The 21,577-nt window shown below is 45.5% G+C and overlaps 1 protein-coding gene across 1 annotated transcript in view; it reads right to left on the reverse strand.

Moving 5' to 3' along the window:
- Positions 1-467: 467 nt before the first annotated feature.
- The window catches only part of GMPR (guanosine monophosphate reductase), a 140,491-nt gene continuing 119,381 nt past the window's right edge, over positions 468-21,577 (reverse strand). Inside the window, exon 9 of the mRNA XM_075314728.1 lies at positions 468-2,446. Within this exon, the coding sequence (XP_075170843.1) occupies positions 2,266-2,446 (181 nt within the window). The 3' untranslated portion in view covers positions 468-2,265. The remainder of the gene's footprint in view (positions 2,447-21,577) is intronic.

The following is a 21,577-nucleotide window of genomic DNA, read 5'->3' on the forward strand; positions in this document are numbered from 1 at the left end:
GAGTGTTATTTTTTGTGTATTTCCCCACCTGTTTGTCTTACCTCCCTTGTGTTGTCATATTACAGTGGTGAGACTAGTAATTCATTGGCCTTCATTAGTCAGGGTTTATTTGAGGCCAGTGAGGGCCTAGGCACATGACCTGGTGTAAGTGTTCGGAGGTGACCCCACTGCCCTCTTCCGAGCACCAGGGCCTTCTGTTGTACTGTTGCCCTACTGTACCAAATGTGTTGCGTCATTCGCCGGGGTCCTCTCGCCCCCGACATGACACATAGTTAGGACTAAACACATGCTGGACATCATCTGCGCTAGTAAAATCTAGAAACTGTTACATAACTTACTAGTAACTCTAAAATAAAAATACAAAAATATTCATATTATTTATATCAACTCCGATAATATATTATTGCTGTGGGAATGGACAATGAACAGCATTTTGTAAGTCTTTATATTGCAGACAGAATCCACACTGGAGATTATACATTATCTTTATTTATGTTCATTTCAGCACAGATCTTTCATTTATGGCTAAGGTTAGAAGACAATTTAAGGTTCTTCCAAAGTGCAGCTGTAGAACAGACATGTTTAATAAAGGCACATCCAAAGAAAATATTCTTACATTGCATCTTGCCCTTTACCTGTCATGACCTGCTTCTTCTATTACAGGAATATTGCAGTTATCTTTCTAATAAGTCATTATGGCTGTATAGTAGCTATTGAAATGGCACATAAATTGCAGATTTGGCACATGCTTTTGTGATCCAAGACTTACATGGTGGAATGAAAACGTGTGTTGGTGCGGTGCCATCTACTCACATGAAAAATGCAAGTTTTAAGCAGCAGTAAATGAGTTTCAAGACAAATGTGATACCGAAACAATTGCATATGACATGGCTCTGAAAAGCACAGGTCTGCTCACTCTTTACAGTATGTACATGTTTCGAGTATATGAAGCGTACAAGAGCACATGTAGACAAACGTGGCACTAAACACAATGCTGACATACAGTGAATGTTACAAAGCGTGACCGTATACAAGCAACTTTATCTAGACAAGATACAATTCATTCCAGTCACATAAGATCCTTATGCGCAACCTGCTGGACAGCATTGATGTCTGGCAATAATGATAGTCTTTTCATCACACAGTTAGCAATATTTCATGCATATAAGTAATTTTAGCTTCTTTTTATTAGATTTAAATGTAAACTTTAATGTAACATTACAAAGCCACTTCTTATTATAACTGGTGAAAGCTGAAAGGGGTTTTCTCATCAGAGAGACACAGTTTCAGACTGCAGCCTCTGATTGCCCCCGGTACTACTCTCAGCATCCTGACAAACAGCTGACCAAGCAGCAAGGGGAGCTTATGGTCAAAAAGGCATATCCCTTACAATGGTCAGTACAGCAGACATTTTTTATTATATGGTGCTCATTCAGATGAATGTTTTTCATTTTGGCTCCTGGAGGGGGGTCCCCAAGTTTGAGCCCAAGGGACAGTAATTTGATGCCCACTCTTAGCCCAAAAGATTTCATTAACTTTATCAATCTTTATATTAGTGTATAAGAGATAATAAAGTTGCAATGCATTAAAGGGAAAAATCAACTTCAAACAAATAACCAAGACATGCGACGGTAACTCAAGGATTGTGTCACTTATTTCTGCTGAGCACTATTGGCTCAGGTCAGAGAACACGGATATTACTATGGCCTTCTGGAAAATCATTCTAATTTCCATTTAAGGCCTCAATGTGGCCAGGAAGGGCCATGTCTTAGAAGACATCTAATGTAGCTTGACTATATAAAAGAACATTTTTGTGAATCAATGTATACATTAAATACAATCAAGCCAAAACTTTACTTATAAATAAGATTGATAATACATAACTTTCTGCAAAATATATTATAATATGTTATAAAGTGCTATCTATGAATTACTAAAATCTTGGAGGTTTGGCAAATTAAAAAAATAGAATTAAAGAAAAAATAACGTCGTGCTCTTACTACCGTGTTTCCCCACATGTGGCTTTTCCATGGTTGTAAACTACAACACCCAGCATGCACTAACAACTGGCAGTTGTCAAGAAGGGTAGGAGTATTAGTTGTGCAACCACTGAAGAGCCAAAGGTTGGAGATCACTCATCTGTTGCATAGAAAGCTTGTCATTATGTTCACTGTGTGATTATTATATTTTGGGAAATGTTTTTTGTTCCGTCCTAAGGAAACTGGACGGCTCAATGAGGAGAATAATATGGAGGCTGCATATACATTAAGAAAACATCTGGTTGAATTGTTGCGTCACACGAATAAAGGTTGTCCTTCTGCTTAGCTCCTTCAATTTGGCAGCTCCAACATATGTACAAGTGGATCTCAGTCCTCCCAAGATGTCGCGCACTGTATTCTCCACATCTCCTCTGTATGGGACCTCCACCGTTCTGCCTTCGGAAGCCCTGGAGAAACAAAATACGTAGAGATTATGATCCAGTTTTCTGTATAGCAATCAAATAAAATACACCGCTTCACCAGTAGCTCAGAAATAAAGTGTTAACTGCAAATGTGATCTATAATGAACCCGTGCTGCATTATAGTGAGCTGTCACCGGAGCTGTCACATAGTTGTCAGCACTAGTTATGCTGATTGATAGTAATGCATTTTTTTTAAAGAAGCAACGTCCATTATAAAATTTAATGATTTTTTTCCTGTCAGTGTCTACAAGTATCTCCTGGAGCTGTGAAAGGAGAGGGTATGCAGGGGGCATCTCTGATTAAGTGGATCTACCCAATGTAGGAGGTAGGCAGCAGATATAAACGATAGAGGAACAAGGAAGAAATGAACTTCTCTAGCTACGTAAAGCTTGTCAATCCAGCAAAAAAGACATTTCAGGTTTTAGGAATGGATTAAAGGGGTATTCCTACCATCAACATTTACATCACATCACATGATGGATGATAAATGAGAGGTCATGAGAGTCTCGCCCACATCAATGACTAAAATGGAGCACCTCTGTCCCCTATACTCACCTACAACACGTTCATGGTGGGAAAGAGATACATGAAGGTATGGCCACCACATATACCATCATTGCCGTTTGCTGCTGTTTACATTCCTATTCTAGAGCTGTATGGCACCGAGGTATACATTCTAGACCAAAAGAATATACAACTTCTCCCACCATGGATACAAACATTTTTTTGCATTTTTCTCACAATAGACTCAAAGCAGGTTAATATTTTGTAGTGGACTCAATAGTTGGATCTAACCTGACCTAATATTATTCACATATCCAGATGATGGGATACCTACCCGTATTGAATTAAAAGAGGGACCAGTTTAAAATGTAACCAGGAGCCACCTCTCCTCCCACCTCCCCTTGTCCGTCTTTTTCTTTTTCCAGTAAACGTAAATGGCATTTTATGACATCCATCTGTCAGGGTTATATGTAAGGTTTTCTTTCAGAGCTTTCAATATTATGGATTTCTGAACTTTCACTAGTATGCATTCAGATGTACAATACAGTTTACATTATTTAAAGGGATTGTTGACTACTAGCACAACCCCTTCTGATTCCACTTGCTTCCTCCAGTTAAAATAAAAGACCCTGTATTCACCTCCCGTTAGGCGCCATTCCAGTGCGGTCACGGTTTGGGGCTCACATGATAGTTTGACATGAGAGCACCAAGTCCAATCACTGCTGCCTTCTCTAGCCACGCCTTCATACCAAATTAGCAATCAACAGGAAGTGAGTGGCAGCCACAGCGTCACTTCCTGTTGATTAACTTATTTGGTCCAAAGGTGCGGTAAGAGAAGTCGATGGTGATTGGACGTGGGGCTCGTGTGACGTCACAATGTCACGTGAGCCCCGGACCACGATTACAAACAGCACTGAAACAGCACCAGAATGAGAAGTGAGTACAGGGTCTTTTATTTTAACTGGGGGAAACAACTTGAATTAGAAGGAAAATTCAGTATTCTGCCATCTTAAGGCCCTGTTACACGCAACAACATCGCTAACAAGATGCCGTTGGGGGCACATCCGGCCTCGTTAGCGACGTCGTTGCATGTGACACGTACGAGTGACCGCTAACAATGTGAAATATTCACCAAATCGTTGATTGTTGACATGTCGTCCATTTCCCAAATGTCGTTGCTGGTTCAGGATGCAGTTTGTTCATCGTTCCTGAGGCAGCACATATCGTAGTATATATGTAGTCATCGCTACATGTGACACCCCAGGAACGACGAACAGCACCGTACCGGCGTTCTCCGGCAACGAGGTGGGCGTGACTTCCATGCGGCTGTTCTCCGCCCCTCCGTTTCAATTGGACACCTGCCGTGTCCAATTGAACAGCCTCTTTTCTAAGGGGGTGGTTCGTGCGGCACCACAGCGACTTAGCTAGGAAGGTAAGTACGTGTGACGGCTCCTAGCGATAATGTGCACCATGGGCAGCAATTTGCCCATGATGAACAAACGAAGGGGGGCGGTTGCTTTCATGAGAGACATTGCTAGTGATGTCGCTGAGTGTAAAGCCCCCTTTAGGGTGACCAATCAAAAAACACCAACTCTTTTTTGTGTCCTAATTACAGTTGCGTCACTTTAAGCTGAGTCAAGTGAGGAAGGAGAGGGCACTTTGTGTCATGAAGCAACGTCATCTCATGACCCAGACTTTCTGTTAGCAACTTCAACTGAACCACACCTTATAACACAAAGTGAAGTGAACAATCTGGTTAGAGATTTGGAGCTGCCCAAGAGTAAAGGGTGCTTTACAAGCTGTGACATCGCTACCGATATATCGTCGGGGTCACGTCGTTAGTGACGCACATCCAGCGCCGGTAGCGACATCGCAGCGTGTGACACCAAGGAGCGACGATCAACGATCGCAAAATCGTTCAAAAACGGTCATCGTTGACACGTCGCTCCTTTCCTTAATATCGCTGCTGCCATAGGTACAATGTTGTTCGTCGTTCCTGCGGCAGCACACATCGCTATGTGTGACACCGCAGGAACGACGGACATCTCCTTACCTGCGTCCACCGGCAATGCGGAAGGAAGGAGGTGGGCGGCATGTTACGTCCCGCTCATCTCCGCCCCTCTGCTTCTATTGGCCGGCCGCTTAGTGACACCGCAGTGACGTCGCTATGACGCCGAACGCACCTCCCCCTTGAGGGAGGGATTGTTTGGCGGTCACAGCGACGTCGCTGTGACAAGGTATGTTCGTGTGACGCTGCCATAGCGATATTGTTCGCTACGGCAGCGAGCAACAAATGTCGCACGAACGACGGGGGCGGGTGCTATCGCGCTCGACATCGCTAGCAATCGCTAGCGATGTCGCAGCGTGTAAAGCACCCTTTAGACTGAGCTCTTAGGTTTCAGGCTACAGTTTACTAGAAGATCTGAAGATAAGTAATAATCCAGAGGCTCTTTATCGATTCATCCAAAACAAGCCTCAAAGCCAATTTGCTGCATAATGGCAATGCGCTATCTTCAATTTCAGTTAGTTATGCAGTCCACATGAGTGAAACTGATGACAATATGAAACAGCTGTTGAGATGCCTGAACTACACCCAACATTTGTGGCCCCTTTGTGTTGACTTAAAGGTGGTTACTCTCTTACTTGGTCTCCAGATTGGATATACAAAATCCTGCTTCTTTCTGTGGGAGTGGGATAGTCATGAAAGAGAATATCAATACAATAATAGAAACTAGCCTCTCACACGTTAATTTCAGCTAGGGAGTAAAAATGTCCAGCATCCATCACTTTTTGAACCACATACCATTTTGTTACCACCATTGCATATCAAGTTGTGACTATTGAAGAACTTTGTACAGACAATGGATAAAAATACAAAAGCATTCAAGTATCTCATTGATACATTTCCAAGGTTAAGTGGAGCAAAGATAAAGAAAGTATCTTTATTGGATCTCAGTTTCATAAGCTTCTTCAGGATTGGGATTTTCTCCGTTTGTAGCAGTTTATGGAAGAGGCTGCATGGGTAGCTTTCGCATTAGTGGTAACTAAGTTTTTGGTAAACTCAAGAGCAGATAACTATGAAAACTTGGTGGAAAATCTCCTCAAAACATATAAAAATCTTGGCTGTAACATGTCCTTAAAGATTAATTTCGTACATTTGCATCTAGACCTCTTTCCACCAAACTGCGGAGCAGTGAGTGACCAGCACAGTGAGAGATGTCACCAAGATATTGTGGCTATGGAGAAATGATATCTAGGAAAATGGAATCCATCAATGCTTGCAGATTACTGTTGGACAATTACAAGACATGAGTCGATGCAGGAGTACACGAGATAAGAAAAAAGAGTTGTCACCGAATGAGGACCAAATTTTGTAGTGCAATTTTTGTAACTGTTTATAATTCACAATAGTGTTTACACATGTTTTAGTTATTTTAATTGTTGCTAAGATTCTTCTAAATAAATATAAAAAATTGCAATAACATAATATTTTACATCTGTATATTTGCAAAAATAATATTTCAAAGTTCTTAAACTTTTATACATTAATTATATGTAGCTGTAAAAGGAAAACGCTGATATCATAGAAAAAAGAGCCAACAAATAATTTTCATTGTCAAATTTGAATTCAGGAGGTCAAAATCATTAAGAAATGGCTCATAACTGAACTTTCGTAACTGTACCTGACAACTTTTGAAAATATGTAGAACTGTGTTATCAGAGAAATCCACTACTTGCTCCTCTTGGAATGATCCTTCATTCACAATATTCTCAATTCTGTGTTCAGTGAATATAGACTTTCCCATTACTGAGATAGGAGATGACAGATGGTTCTCAAAATGTTCCATGGAGAGGGGAGGAACTAGAGGCAGACAAAAACATTCTGCAGCTATCTATCCTAAACCGAGAGCTACACTTTAGAGATAGCAAATTTACCCTCTTCACTCAAGACAGCAGCAGGTTTTCTGTCCATTGACTTTGAATCTCACAAATGACTCCCCCATGTCTGTGTCGCGGGCGAGGAAGGACGCCGCTGCGCTCGCCAACGCTCGGGTCCGGCGCTGCTGCGATGGCTGCTCAGTGGCTCGAGCGGTGGGCCGGATCCGGGGACTCGAGCGGCGCTCCTCGCCCGTGAGTGAAAGGGGGTAGTTTGGTTTGGGGATTTGGTCCGTGACGCCACCCACGGGTTGTGGTGAGGTTGGACACCACCGCTGCTGGTGACTGGGATCCCGGGAGCGATGGTAGGGAGCAGCTGGGATGTTGTTTCCCCCCTCCGTGGGTAGGGGTTGGTGGTCCTGGGGGCCGTTGAGGTGACGGGGAGGCAGGGTTGGCAAGGTGCAGGGTCGCCTGGACTGCGCAGCGCGGTGCCGGTAGGCACGGTTGTACTCACTCGGCCACAAATGTACACAAAGTCTCTGGTAAACCAAATGGCTGGATGGATGGGTTCCGCAGCCGGCTGCTGTGACTTCTCCCGGACGGTTGGTGGTGGCTGCCTTTCCCTGCACCTTTGTGTATGTTCGGTCCCGATGGATTCCCACCGGTAACCCGCTCCCCAGCGTATATATGTGCCGGAGGAGCCCTTTTGCCCGCAGGCTCTGGCCCTTGGAACTCTAGCTGTGGTGGTAGCTGTATTTCCTTTTGCTGGTCGGACGGTTGCCTTCAATCGGGTGTTGGCTGTTAGGAAACCCCTGGGGTTCCAGTCACTGACGGATTTGACCTCTAATGGCGACTCCAAGCCTGGTCGGGGTCCATAGGCCCTGCCTGAGTGTGCTGGCTTCACTTCGCTCCCCGGTTCGGTACCGGCGGGCCACCGCCCGTCCCCGGTCCTACGGTTCCGCGTTGATCTACCTCTCCTGCAGACGGCCACCACCGTCTGCCAACCTTGCGCTTAGTGCCCGGGCAACACACTCGGACACCGTCAGTTTACTTCTCCACTCTACTTCACTCCTTTCACTTGCACTTCCTTAACTGATCTGACTTCCTTTTCCCGCCTCCAGGACTGTGAACTCCTCGGTGGGTGGTGCCAACCGCCTGGCTCCACCCCACCTGGTGTGGACATCAGCCCCTGGAGGGAGGCAACAAGGATTTTGTGTCTGGCTGATGTGCCTGTCTCAGAGTGGGTGTGTGTTTTGTAGTACCTGTGACGACCTGGCTAGTCCAGGGCGCCACATTTGCTCCATGGATTTATAGACTGAAGGTGTAATTTGATGCCTCACTGAAGGCAGATCTGTAGACAGATATGAGCAGTTTTTGAGAGGGCATACTTAATGCATGAAGCAAAAGTGACTCATACGTGGCGTCAGAGACATATTTTTCTCTAAAAAGATACATTCCAGATTCATTTTTTAATCTTTTCTTGTGTTATTAATTTATGAATAAAATAAGTAAAGTTACTATTTAATACTAACATGAATGAGTGTGAGCCAAGCATTTTGTGGACATATAAACTTTCTATTGAGCATGTACACAGCTTTAAAGGATACTGTTTTCATGCAGTACCTTACAGCCAAATGCTCAATCCATTGACACTCTACCCTTCACCGTCCAGCATTTTGGTGACTTACAGTATCTCTCAAAGAACAAAAGGGTGGTGGAGGGCTTAAATTCAACCTGTCATCCTGCCCTATCCCTACTCCTCCCACACACACTCCAACATCCAGTTCTACCACATTAGATGGTAGGGCGTTCATGCCAACATAAGCTCAATTTAATCTAGTGTGTATGGGGATGCCTTTAAGACCAGGATCCCCTCTAGTAAAGAGTATTTCAAGGGGTTGTCCAGGCTTGGGGCTCAAGTCTGTAATCACATAGAGACCTATGAATCAAAACAGCGCACACCTTCTTCAGTGCGAGAATTGGATGGTTATGTGATATGTATTCTTTCGGCCATATTCCAACTAGACATGTTGGGCCAATTCACTTGCATTGAGTATTCCACACACGGTTAGTAGGCATGTGTTCGTATATATGCAGATCACATACTTACGGTCACGTGCCTAAGCAGGCACCAGAGAATCCTGACAGCGAACAGTGTTCTGCAGTTACATACAATGATGGCAGACTTTAGCCCCAAGCCTGGACAACCCCTTTAACAATTCCTATAGCAAATTAAAAAAAAATAGCTAAAAGGTTAGTTAGTTAGTTACACTTAGAGATAATAGCGAAGTTACAAATCCAATCAGATGTTGTTTTTTATTTTCTAATCTCCAGTTGACAATTGATGTCTTAAATCTGATTGGCTGTCATTACTGAGTTTAAATATGTTCCCGTCACAAAGCTAAACAACTGACATACTTTCTCCTTACTGTTAATGATTGGAAAATAACCTACTAAGTAAAATGTAAAAATAACAATTCCTGTTTTATCATCTTGTCAGGAGGGTCTCTGCATAAGACTTTCCCAGAGGCAGCATGAGAGAATAAATTAGCTGGTAAGGAACACAGCCTCAGACTGCAATAAATGGCAAATCCTGTGAGGTATGATCTATGACAAGCTGGAGTGCATAAATATGTCTTGACACTATCCTCACACTTCAATGCTACGGAAATGTGAAAAAAAAAAATCACCCTTGGGGATTCTATACCATACACTGGGCTTTTCTTCACCTAATTATCTCCTTAGTTTGTCACATGCCCAACTAATGCCATACTAGACAGCTAGCTAGAAGAGGAGGATGGATGGATAGACAGAGAGATACTCTATCAAACATGTCTATACTATATGTGCCTTTTTCTGATCACTCAGTGATTGTGATGGGTATTGCCGTCTGAAAAAGATGCCGAGAATTTGTATTAAATTTGTTTTGAAAGAAATTGGATTCCTTAAAGGGAACCTGTCACCAGGTTTTTCCCTTATGACCTGTGGCCACCACCAGTGAGCCCTTATGTTCAGCATTCTAGAATACTGTATATAAGAGCCCAGGACGATCTGTATAACGTAAAAAACACCTTTATAATACTCACCATCGGTCTGGTCCTCCTCCTTCTTGTGTGATCACCATCCTCCTGCCCAGCCCTGTGTGCATGACGTGCCCTGCATCATTCACAGAGAGGCCTCCACTGCGCATCTTCACATGCGCACTTTGATCTGCTGAGGGCAGAGCATAGTATTGTAATGTGCAGAAGTGAGAAAAGGTCAAAGACTGCGCACGCACAAGAGCGCAATGGTGGCCTCTCTGTGAATGACGCAGGATGCAGCATGCACATGGGGCTGGGCAGGAGGACGATGACTGCACAAGAGGAGGGGTCGCCAAACCAAGATCAGTGACACCCATCGGACCCAACTGCCCCGTAGGTGAGTATTATAAAGGTATTTTTTTATGTTATACATCGCGGCCTGGGCTCTTATATACATTATTCTGGAATGCTGTATAAAAGGGTGCACTGGTGGTGGCCGCAGCTTATAGGGGAAAAACCTGGTGACAGGTTCCCTTTAAGCAACAAAAAGGCAAAGTTGGAAACATCTGTATATTGATTCTTGTTGTGGTAATGTGGTATGTATCCTCAGAGAACAGGGACACTAGTACGGCTGCATTTCTGCAGTATTTTGCATCAGTATTTGTAAGCTGAAACGAGGAGTCTCAGGAGAGGTACAAATCTTTCCATTAAACTTTTGTCTCTGGTTAGTTTCCATTCTGATTTCCACTGGCTAAAAAAAGATGCAATGTCTAAAAGATTCCCTAGTTTTACCCTTTAACCCTTTTACAATGAACTCGACTTTTCTGCAGGTCACAGCTCTGAAAGTATTCGTAAATTGGCAACCATAGCATGGATTATAGGAAATGTAGTAAAAGAGGTCAAGCATACATAGGCAGAGGTGGAAATCAAAACTGATGTCAATGCACAGCAGAATTACAAGACTAGAGCAAGGATATCAATGGCTAACTAGAACGGAATGTTAGTGTACGGGCCAAGGGAAGCAATGATAGCAAACGGGAAAGATTTCACAAAATGCTTAGAAAGGAACCTCAAAACATTAATACACATATTAATCACACACGGATACCCAGCAGTGTGGAATCACTTTAAGTGGCGTCACTCCAAGGTTGGTGAGTGGTGGACCCTTTAAGAACCTATGCCGTTCAGCCCCAACAATGGGGAGTCTAGGCTCAAGGCGGCACAGAAGCATGGACAACATACAGTCTTGTAACATTAGCTAAATGTTACTTAAAACATGAGACTTAGTTTCTTGAACTTTTTTGAAAAGTATTTATAGTCTCCTTTTGTTGCACGTTCACAGACCCTGAGCACATGGAGCATTGACCCCAACAGCCATGGATGATTGTACCTATCCTCCTATTAATCTCCTGATGAACCCAATATATTTCTGTAAAGGGGAAACACATTGAGAAAGGCAGCTGATTATTTCAGCAGCATCATCAGGCCTGTGCTGTCATTGGACAAAGCTAAGTATCTAACAGGCCTTATTTTTAGTGAATGTTTCAATTCTATTTAGGATTATACATTTATTTTGTGGGGCATGTCAGTGGAGCTACACTGAATGCACCCTGACTGCTGAGCCCCGTATATAAAGGGTTAAATCCATCTCCCATGCCCGAATCCGTCCCCCCTTGTGTTTGTCCAATCCCACTGTTTTTCCCCTCCTACTGTTTCTCCCTATATAATCCCCCTACTTCCTGGCTTCTGTCTCTCCTCAGCCTGAGACCCGGACGCTGCTGTGCTGCTGGATACCCGGACACACTTGCGCTGCTGGTGAGAGATGGCCGACAATTTGGCTGCTGCCATAAGGGACAGAATCAGGAGGGATGGTGACGCCTGGCTTACCACTTTCTTAGATGTGCCAGGTCCCGTCCCTCCTGATGCTCAGGCGGCGATTCCCGGCGGTAGGCGGTCCGCTCGGCGTACCCGTCCGCTGGAGCGCCTGAGTCCTTCACCAATAATGTCGCGGGGCGTGCGCACTTCTCGTGCGCGTGCCTTGCGACTTGTCCCCCAAAACCCACCTCGGTTCCCGACCGCAGGGCCTACACACCAGTACTGTCCCTCTGGTAGCGTGGACCTGCGGTCGGTAGCTGGGAAGTTGTCGGGCATGCGCACTTCTTGTGCGCGCGCCTCGCGCCGACTACCTGACATTTCAGCCCGGCTCCCGGCCGCGGCGGCTGTGAGCCGGCACTTCCCCCCTGGCCGCGTGTATCCGCGGTCGGGAGTTATGGCATCGCGAGGCGTGCGCACTTCTCGTGCGCGCGCCTCGCGCCTAGTGCCTGACACTTCAGCCCGGCTCCCGGCCGCTGTGAGCCGGGACTCCTCCCCTGGCCGCGTGTCTCCGCGGTCGGGAGCTATGGTATCGCGGGGCGTGCGCCTCGCGACCAGTACAGCCCACTTCCACCCAGCTCCCGACTGCAGCGTCTGTGCACCGGCGGGATTACCATCCTGGCTGCGTGGCTCTGCAGTCAGGAGCTGTTAACCCCACTGTAACACCAATGCATGTGGATCCCCCCCTCCTCACCCCCTCCCAGCTCCTCACCTCCTCTCAGCTTCCGGCCGTGGCTGATGCACGCATGCACTGTTCTCCTGTCAGTGTAGAGCCACGGCCGGTAGCAGTTAACCCCTGCCTACCCGAAACACCATTCCTACATCCTCCATCACCACTTACAATGCAGGGTCGCCATGTCTGCGGCCCCTCGTCTATAGAGGGGTCTGCACACATGGTGCACCCCCACGGGCCACCCCAGTCTCCTCAACATGACGCACCCCTCGCTGCTAGGGCGTTAATAAGCCCTTCCACCCCCCTTTCACAACCCCCACTGCTGGCCTTGCCGCCATTACAGCAGGAGGCTGCAGGTGTGCACCTTGCAGTGCCTGCCCCCACCCCACAAGCCCTATCTGCCCCAGGTGCATTTGCCCCAGTCTGTCAACCACCATATCTTGCTGGTCCAACGCAGGTGGTTGCTGGAACACCGGCCCTCGGTCGTAGCCACCGTGGGCGCGGTATCCGCTCCTCCTCGCTTTCCTCGCCGTCACCCCCTCGCACCCCTCGCCGGCACGGACGCTCTGTTGGATCACGTGGCAGACGTAGCTGCCATTCCGCCCGTCGTTCCCAATCCGCTTGGAGGAGCCGGCATTCTCGTTCATCGGGGTGGCGTTCTACTTCCACTACACCGGATTCCTCAGTCGTGCCCCATGGGCATCACCGCCGTCGTTACCAACCTTCTCAGGGGGAGATTGTTTTTCCCTCAGCACGTCGGCAGCCTGTGGCATTTGTTGATCCTGTACAGGAGCCTTCTGACGCTCCCCTCCCGGATGCTGGTGAGTATCGATACTCGGGGGCCGGGGGGGATAGTGCGGGTATGGCAGCGGCTATTAAAACATTTTTAGATAATTTGAAGCCTGCGGCGGGGGGGAATATTTTCGTTGGCCCTTCATCTCCTGGTCAACCTCTTATACAATCTAACCCTCCGCCTTGCTCCGATATTCATAGGGACGCTTTCTTTTGTGGTGTTTCTACTTTGGGATCCCACTTGACTGACGAGACCGTCCGGAAAATTTGGGCGAACGATTATGTTGATATATGGTCTTTAGTTTCGACCGATCAGCATACAATTGATAAGGAGTGGCGTCCATCTGATCATCCTTTTGTTGGGACGCAAAAAGTGGCGAAGTCTATTAACAATTGGCTTCAGGCATTTTTTGTCATGGGTTGTGTCATGGGACAAAAGCACCCTGAGCGCTGTGCCGAGATGTTTATATATCTTGACACCATATATAATTCTTATAAAGCTCATGGGGGATCAGCCTGGTGGCGCTACGATGAGGATTTTCGTCGTCGTTTAGCCCTTCAACCCCAGTTGGGCTGGGGAGTTAAAGCCACGGACACCTGGCTGCGTTTAATGTTGGCCCAGACAGATTATAACCCCTTTCATTCTGTGCCTCATAGCACCTCTTCCGGCTTCGGTCCAGTGGCCGGTCGTAGACCTGCCACGTGTCGGTTATTTAATGAAGGATACTGCCGCTTCTTTGGCCTTTGTAAATTTAACCACATGTGCGTAGTTATTGCCATAACATTTATGTATTCACCCCTGGTAATTCAGTCATTTTAAGCATTAGCGCTTAGATGCTTGACCCTAACATCTGTTTTCGCATCTGTTTTCGCACCCGTCATGTTCTCGGTTTGTAATTCTATTGCTGATACTTTGCCCGTTTGGTAGTGCGGCGGTTGGGCCATTCTTATATTTTGAATTGGTCAGGGAACGGTGCAACGGACGAGGCCTCCAGTATGCAATTTTATTGGGCCCTCAGGACGGGGTTTGTGCTATCAATCATGGGTGGGGGTCGGAGCGCAGTCTAGCGACTTTTGCTCCTCCGTGGCGGTCAGTGGTCGAAAATGGTGGATGTTAAGCGAAGGCTGATTGCGCCGGGAGTCCGGCCTGGCATTACGCCTCGTTGACATGGTATATTTGGTTGGTTAATTATACCTGTTATCTCAAAAGCTGTGACCGACCCCAACCCAACAAAAGATGAGAGTCTGTACATATTTGGTTATCTCTCCAATAAAGTTCATTTTTGGTTTACTACATTGGTGTGTTTTGTTCGGGCATGGGACACTCGATACGGTGGTGGGGTCTCGGCAGTCTGTGGGGCATGTCAGTGGAGCTACACTGAATGCACCCTGACTGCTGAGCCCCGTATATAAAGGGTTAAATCCATCTCCCATGCCCGAATCCGTCCCCCTTTGTGTTTGTCCAATCCCACTGTTTTTCCCCTCCTACTGTTTCTCCCTATATAATCCCCCTACTTCCTGGCTTCTGTCTCTCCTCAGCCTGAGACCCGGACGCTGCTGTGCTGCTGGATACCCGGACACACTTGCGCTGCTGGCCCACCCCCCCCTCCCCTTTTTTGTGGTATGTTATATTGTTTAAGTCACAGCGGTCAGTGGTCGAAAATGGTGGATGTTAAGCGAAGGCTGATTGCGCTGGGAGTCCGGCCTGGCATTACGCCTCGTTGACATGGTATATTTGGTTGGTTAATTATACCTGTTATCTCAAAAGCTGTGACCGACCCCAACCCAACAAAAGATGAGAGTCTGTACATATTTGGTTATCTCTCCAATAAAGTTCATTTTTGGTTTACTACATTGGTGTGTTTTGTTCGGGCATGGGACACTCGATACGGTGGTGGGGTCTCGGCAGTCATCTCTATGTAGGGAACAAGGGACATATGAGGGTCAGCCTCTATGGAGAGGGGGCGCCATATCAATTTTTAGTATGCCAACCTCCGCTGGCAGATAGGGTTATTATTTAGGGAACAGGTAGCAATTCTGGGTCTCCAATTCCTTACCTACAAATAGTGAAATTTAAGGGTCTAGTCCAGTGGCGTAACTAGCGTTCGATGGGCCCCGACGCAAAATTTGGACCTGGGCCCCCCAGCCGTACACTGACACTCGGGGTATGGGATAATTACACAGACATTCGGGATACAAGATACTGATGCTTACACTTGGCTCATTCCCCAGCACCTAGCTTTCCCATCTGAAATCCCTCGTTCTATCAGCACACAGCTTTCATATGTTCTGATATATAATTTGTCCTCAGCATGCACCTTCCCCATGCTCTGATCTACATCTTTACCTCAGCACCCAGCTTTCCTATGTTCTGATAGCCATCTTGTCCTCAGCACCCAGCTTCCTCATAATGTTCTATATATCTTTACCTCAGCACCCAGCTTTCCTATGTTCTGATATCCATCTTGTCCTCAGCACCCAGCTTCCTCATAATGTTCTATACATCTTTACCTCAGCACCCAGCTGGAAAAACTGAGTAATGAGGGAAAGATGTTTAGCAGAGCATGGAAAAGCTGTGTGCTGAGGGAAAGAGCCTCCTTCACCTAGCTTTCCCATCCCATGCTTGATTCTTTGTCCCCCATCCTTGTATCTATGTCCCCATCCTGGTACATATGATACCCATCACGCTGCACACAGAAAAAAAAATGTAACAATTATACTCACCTTCCCTCTGCTGCCTGCTGCATGGTGTTTTCTTCTGATACAGTTTTTCCACAAGCACTCAAATACCCCTACAGAGAAACACACACTATATACTGTACAATACACAATATTATATTTTCTGTACACCATATACACACACACATATACAATAGAAACTATTATATACATTATATGCCCATTTCTATACACCATACACTACCCACATAGACACTGATAGACACTATATACTACCCACATAGACACTGATATACACTATATACTACCCATATAGACACACATACACTATATACTACCCCCTTAGACACGAATAGACACTATATACTACCCACATAGACACTGATAGACACTATATACTACCCATATAGACACTGATAGACACTATATACTATCCACATAGACACTGATAGACACTATATACTACACACATAGACACTGGTAGACACTATATACTACACACATAGACACTGGTAGACACTATATACTACACACATAGACACTGATAGACCCTATATACTACCCATATAGACACACATACACTATATACTACCCCCTTAGACACTATATACTACCCACATAGACACTGATAGACACTATATACTACACACATAGACACTGGTAGACACTATATACTACACACATAGACACTGGTAGACACTATATGCTACCCATATAGACAAATATACACTATAAACTACCCACATAGACACTGATATACACTATATACTACCCACATACACACTGATATACACTATATGCTACCCATATACACACTGACATACACTATATTCTGCATACACACCATAACATGTACTTACCTATGCAGACGTCAGTCTCCAGGAGCAGAGGGGCCTTCTCATCCCTGTCCCATCATAGGGCAGCAGCCATGACCAGTGAAGTCTATGGTCTGCAGGATATGGAGGACACAGCACAGAGCAGAACTCACAGCAGAGCCGCCCCCTGCTACTGGCTCTGCTGCCACAACTGCCATGTCCTCCTCCCTCTCCCTCTGCTCTCAGTCCCGACAGCTTTTAGTGAGAAGAGGGAAGGAGAGGTTGGGCTGCACTGACCACTCACTTCCCCTGCAGCTCACAATGGCGGTAGTACAACCTCCTCCCCCATACAGGTTGGTATCCAGGGTGAAGGGCTCTCCCAGGGTGGCAGAGCTCACCGCAGGCCCCGCACACTGAGTGACTGCTTCCTCCAGCAGTGACCATGTCTCCTGCACAGACCCTGCAGCAGCAGATCTATTAGGAGCAGTAGGAGCAGGGGTTGACAGCATCATCTGCGCAGTGCAGCCCTTATATCAGCAAATGACGCTGGAACAGCCCCTGCATCTCTGCAGTCACTGGGAGACTGAGTTTTCTACAGTTGCTTTCCCATCCCTCTCCTTAGGGGCCCCAGTACAAATGCACCTGTATCTCCGCCCGTGGTTCTCTTTAGTAGCACACCTGATCATCCAGCAGCTGCAGGAAGCCGACAGCTGGGCTATCAGTGTGCTGATATTAAAGAGAATGCATATAATATACACTGCTCTCCACCCCCATAATCCCGTTCACCTCTCAGCACAGTCTTCAATGGAAAGAGGTGGGCGGCACTAAGGGCGTGGGGAGCAGTGAATATGCATTTTTTAAGTAGCCGGCACACTGTCAGCCTCCTAGCCGCTGCTGCTTCCTGTAACCTCGCGGCGCTGCAATTTGCATTGCGGGGTCCCGACCGGTCACTGCTGTTATTCAGCTAGATGTCCTGTAGCAAGAGCTGAGGTCCGCAGGCCCCCTGAACCCTGGGCCCGGTCGCAGTCACGATCCCTGCGACCGCGATCGTTCCGCCCCAGGGCTAGTCCATTGTAAGAGAGTAAGTGCCTTGTTTAACCCCCATACAAGACCTTGATGTTTGCACAGCAAACTTAAGTCTGCGAAAAGTAGACTGGGTAGAAGAAGAGGTGGGTGCCTCCTGGCACATTAAGGGTATGTGCGCACTAGGCGTTTTTGCCGCGTTTTTAGCGACGTTTTTTACCGCGTTTTTGTGCTGAAAACGCAGTGACATTGCTTCCCCAGCAATGTCAATGGGTTTTCATAAGTGCTGTCCGCACACAGCGTTTTTTTTTAGCTGCGTTTTTGTGGTGACCACAAAAATGCAGCATGTCAATTATTTCTGCGTTTTTCACTGCGTTTTTCACCCATTGAGTTCAATGAATGTTCAACAACGCAATGAAAAACGCATATAGCCGCGTTTCTATGACTAAAAACGCAGCTATAAACGCAAGGGGTGGGTACTACAGTGACGTGTACAGGAAGAGGATTCCTTCTGTTGGTAAACACAGAAGCATGAATCCTCCCGGTACCGTCACCGCTGCGTCCACCTCCCGTCCTGTGCATGTCAGCTCCGTGCGGCGCCATGTCTGGGCGGGAGGTGGAGGCAGCAGCGAAAACCAAAGTGAACAGTAGAAAAAAAAAAACGTCATATATACTCACCTGTCTGCAGGGTCCCGGTGCCATGCCCGCTCCTGTCCTGGTCCCGCCGCTCCGGCTGTGTGCAGTCTCCCCCGGGCAGGACCTTGCTTGCAGGACCTGGCGGTGGATCACCTGATGCAGTCACCTGACGCATCAGCTGATCGTCTTCTCGCCGGCTTTTTCGCGCCCGGCCGGCTATCAGCTGATCCTGCCGTCAGGGGACTTCATCAGCTGATTACCGGCAGCTCCGGCAGCGATCGTATAGGATCAGACTCCTGTCCAATCGATCGCTCCAGGAGCTGCCGGTAATCAGCACAGCACATAAATGAGCATTATTTTTTTTTTTTTTTGCACTGATGCTTCAGCTGATTGTATAACCGGCTTTTATACAATCAGCTGATGTGTGATGGGATTCAGGCACTTGATCCATTCCTGACACATCATCTGATCGCTTTGCCTTCCAGCAAACCGATCAGATGATATTGGATCCTGATTGGACGGCGCGGGACCCTAACCCAGGATTACTGCGGAGGGGGGTTTATTTCAATAAAGATGGAGTCACTAATTGTGTTGTGTTTTATTTCTAATAAAAATATTTTTCTGTGTGTTGTTTTGTTTTTTTTATCATTACTAGAAATTCATGGTGGCCATGTCTAATATTGGCGTGACACCATGAATTTCGGGCTTAGGGCCAGCTATACAGCTAGCCCTAACTCCATTATTACCTAGCTAGCCACCCGGCATCAGGGCAGCTAGAAGAGTTGGATACAGCGCCAGAAGATGGCGCTTCTATGAAAGCGCCATTTTCTGGGGTGGCTGCGGACTGCAATTCGCAGTGGGGGTGCCCAGAAATCTTGGGCACCCTGCACTGTGGATTCCAATCCCCAGCTGCCTAGTTGTACCCGGCTGGACTCAAAAATTAGGCGAAGCCCACGTAATTTTTTTTTTTTAATTATTTCATGAAATTCATGAAATAATTAAAAAAAAAGGGCTTCTCTATATTTTTGGTTCCCAGCCGGGTACAAATAGGTAGCTGGGGGTTGGGGACAGCCCGTACCTGCCTGCTGTACCCGGCTAGCATACAAAAATATGGCGAAGCCCATGTCATTTTTTTTTCTTTTTGGGCAAAAAACTGCATACAGTCTTGGATGGAGGATGCTGAGCCTTGTAGTTCTGCAGCTGCTGTCTGCTCTCCTGCATACACTAGTTCTGCAGCAGTCTGCTCTCCTGCATACAATGAACATTTTGAAGAAGGAAATGACATCAGACGTTTTTTTTCAACAACAATCTTTAATGGCATTGTGCACTGATTAAAAACGCAGTGAGCAAAAACGCAGCAAAAAAACGCACCAAATCGCGGCAAAAACGCATGCGTTTTTTGCCGCGTTTTTTAGCCGCAGGTGCGTTTTTTGAGACAAAAACGCACATAAAAACGCAGCGTGAAAAAAACGTCTAGTGCGCACATACCCTTAAACCGCCTGTCTTATTTGTCCAAGGGCGGGCCCATCCACAGATTTGATACATGACAGGGGCTTAGTAGCTACTTTTCATTACTGAAGGGAATCTTGAATTTTAATATAATACCAGAAATTGTTACATGCCTAATAAAATACAATAATCATCATAAACAAGATCATGTTTCTCTTTTCACCTTTTTTTTTTACTTCTAGTGAAAGAGGAAATGGGTTAAACAGTCTGTCATATAATATCTGGCATGGAGTCCAATAATAATTACACATACTATAATTAATCTAGATTTAGAAGGGCACACATATGACCTTCCTGTGAAACAGAAGAAAAATATGTATCTGGTAAGCTGCCATTTGATTAATTATCTGACAAATGTTCACCACTCAGATGACTTTATTCTAAAGCTATAAATCAATGATATAAAAAAGAGCTCATTTATCGTTAGGGCTTACTAGGGTATTAGAAGGCACAGACATGTGTCTATAGGATATTATTCTACGGTTCTGTTAAAACAATGTTTACTGACATTTTGTTCTCATACTTAAAGGAGTTTTACCACAAACTAAGTTCATTTTAAAGGTATTATTAATCAATATATCTTGGAATAATAATATTTTGCACAATTGGATGTGTTTAAAAAAATGTTCCTGTGCTGAGATAATCTTATATATGTGCTCCAGCTGTGTACTGTTTAATGTCTGTGTCTGACTGCACAGGGACATGGATTGATCATACCACATCTCCTGGGCAAGGGAGGTAAAACATTTCTTTTCCTGTTGTTAAAATACAAAATATAATAAGACAAAAACAAAGGGCATTAAAAATCTTGAAGGCTGAGAATACAGAAATAGCATTTCAGGAGTATAAAGATTTCAATAGGAAATGCAAAAAAAGAAATCAAGCTTGCAAATTAGCTACTGAAAAACAAATCTCCAACGACATTAAAATAAATCCCCAATTTTTTTTTAAATACATCAGTGCTAAAAGGAAAAAAGGATGGTATTGGCCCCTTAAAAGATAACAGGATAATTATACAGGACAAAGAAAAGGCTGAAATATTAATCAGGCACTTTTCATCCGTGTTCACCAAGGACTTGACTGTTCCACGGATCATTCAACAAGACAAAAATCAAAGTTTGCCACCTGATATAACTAACACAAGACGAAGTACAGCTGTAGCTGAGCAAATTAAACATTGACAAATCCGCAAGGCCAGATGGCATTTATCCATGATTATTGAGAGAATTGAACTCAGTAATTGACAGACTGCTGTATTTCATATTCTTAGACTCTCTTGTAAGAGGGTTGATGCCACAGGATTGGAGGATGATTGATGTGGTACTGATATTTTAAAAAAGGTAAGAACCTCATCACTACATGATACCTACATGAAGTTCTGGGCCACTTGGAGAGAGTGGATGGATTTTCAACAAACCGATACATATCGACATATGGTGGAAGGCGATCTGAGGACACCCTACAAACCCCCTCTTCCCCATACTTTCTTACCTGATTTTCTTCTTCTTCTTTCTCCCTCTCTCTTGTTCATCCCTGCCTATTCATTCAACACTACATACTTTTCCTTATCATAAGGCTTCACAGATCTTAGTATCTTTGACCCTACTCATATATCTTCTTTTCATTTTTGTACCTTTAGTGCATTTTTTTTCTTTCTTTAAATGAAAAAATTCTTGTGGAATTATATGTATTTTTAATGTATTTAGACAGTTGGTAA

Source organism: Anomaloglossus baeobatrachus, chromosome 6 (assembly GCF_048569485.1).
Source record: "Anomaloglossus baeobatrachus isolate aAnoBae1 chromosome 6, aAnoBae1.hap1, whole genome shotgun sequence".
Taxonomy (NCBI): domain Eukaryota; kingdom Metazoa; phylum Chordata; class Amphibia; order Anura; family Aromobatidae; genus Anomaloglossus; species Anomaloglossus baeobatrachus.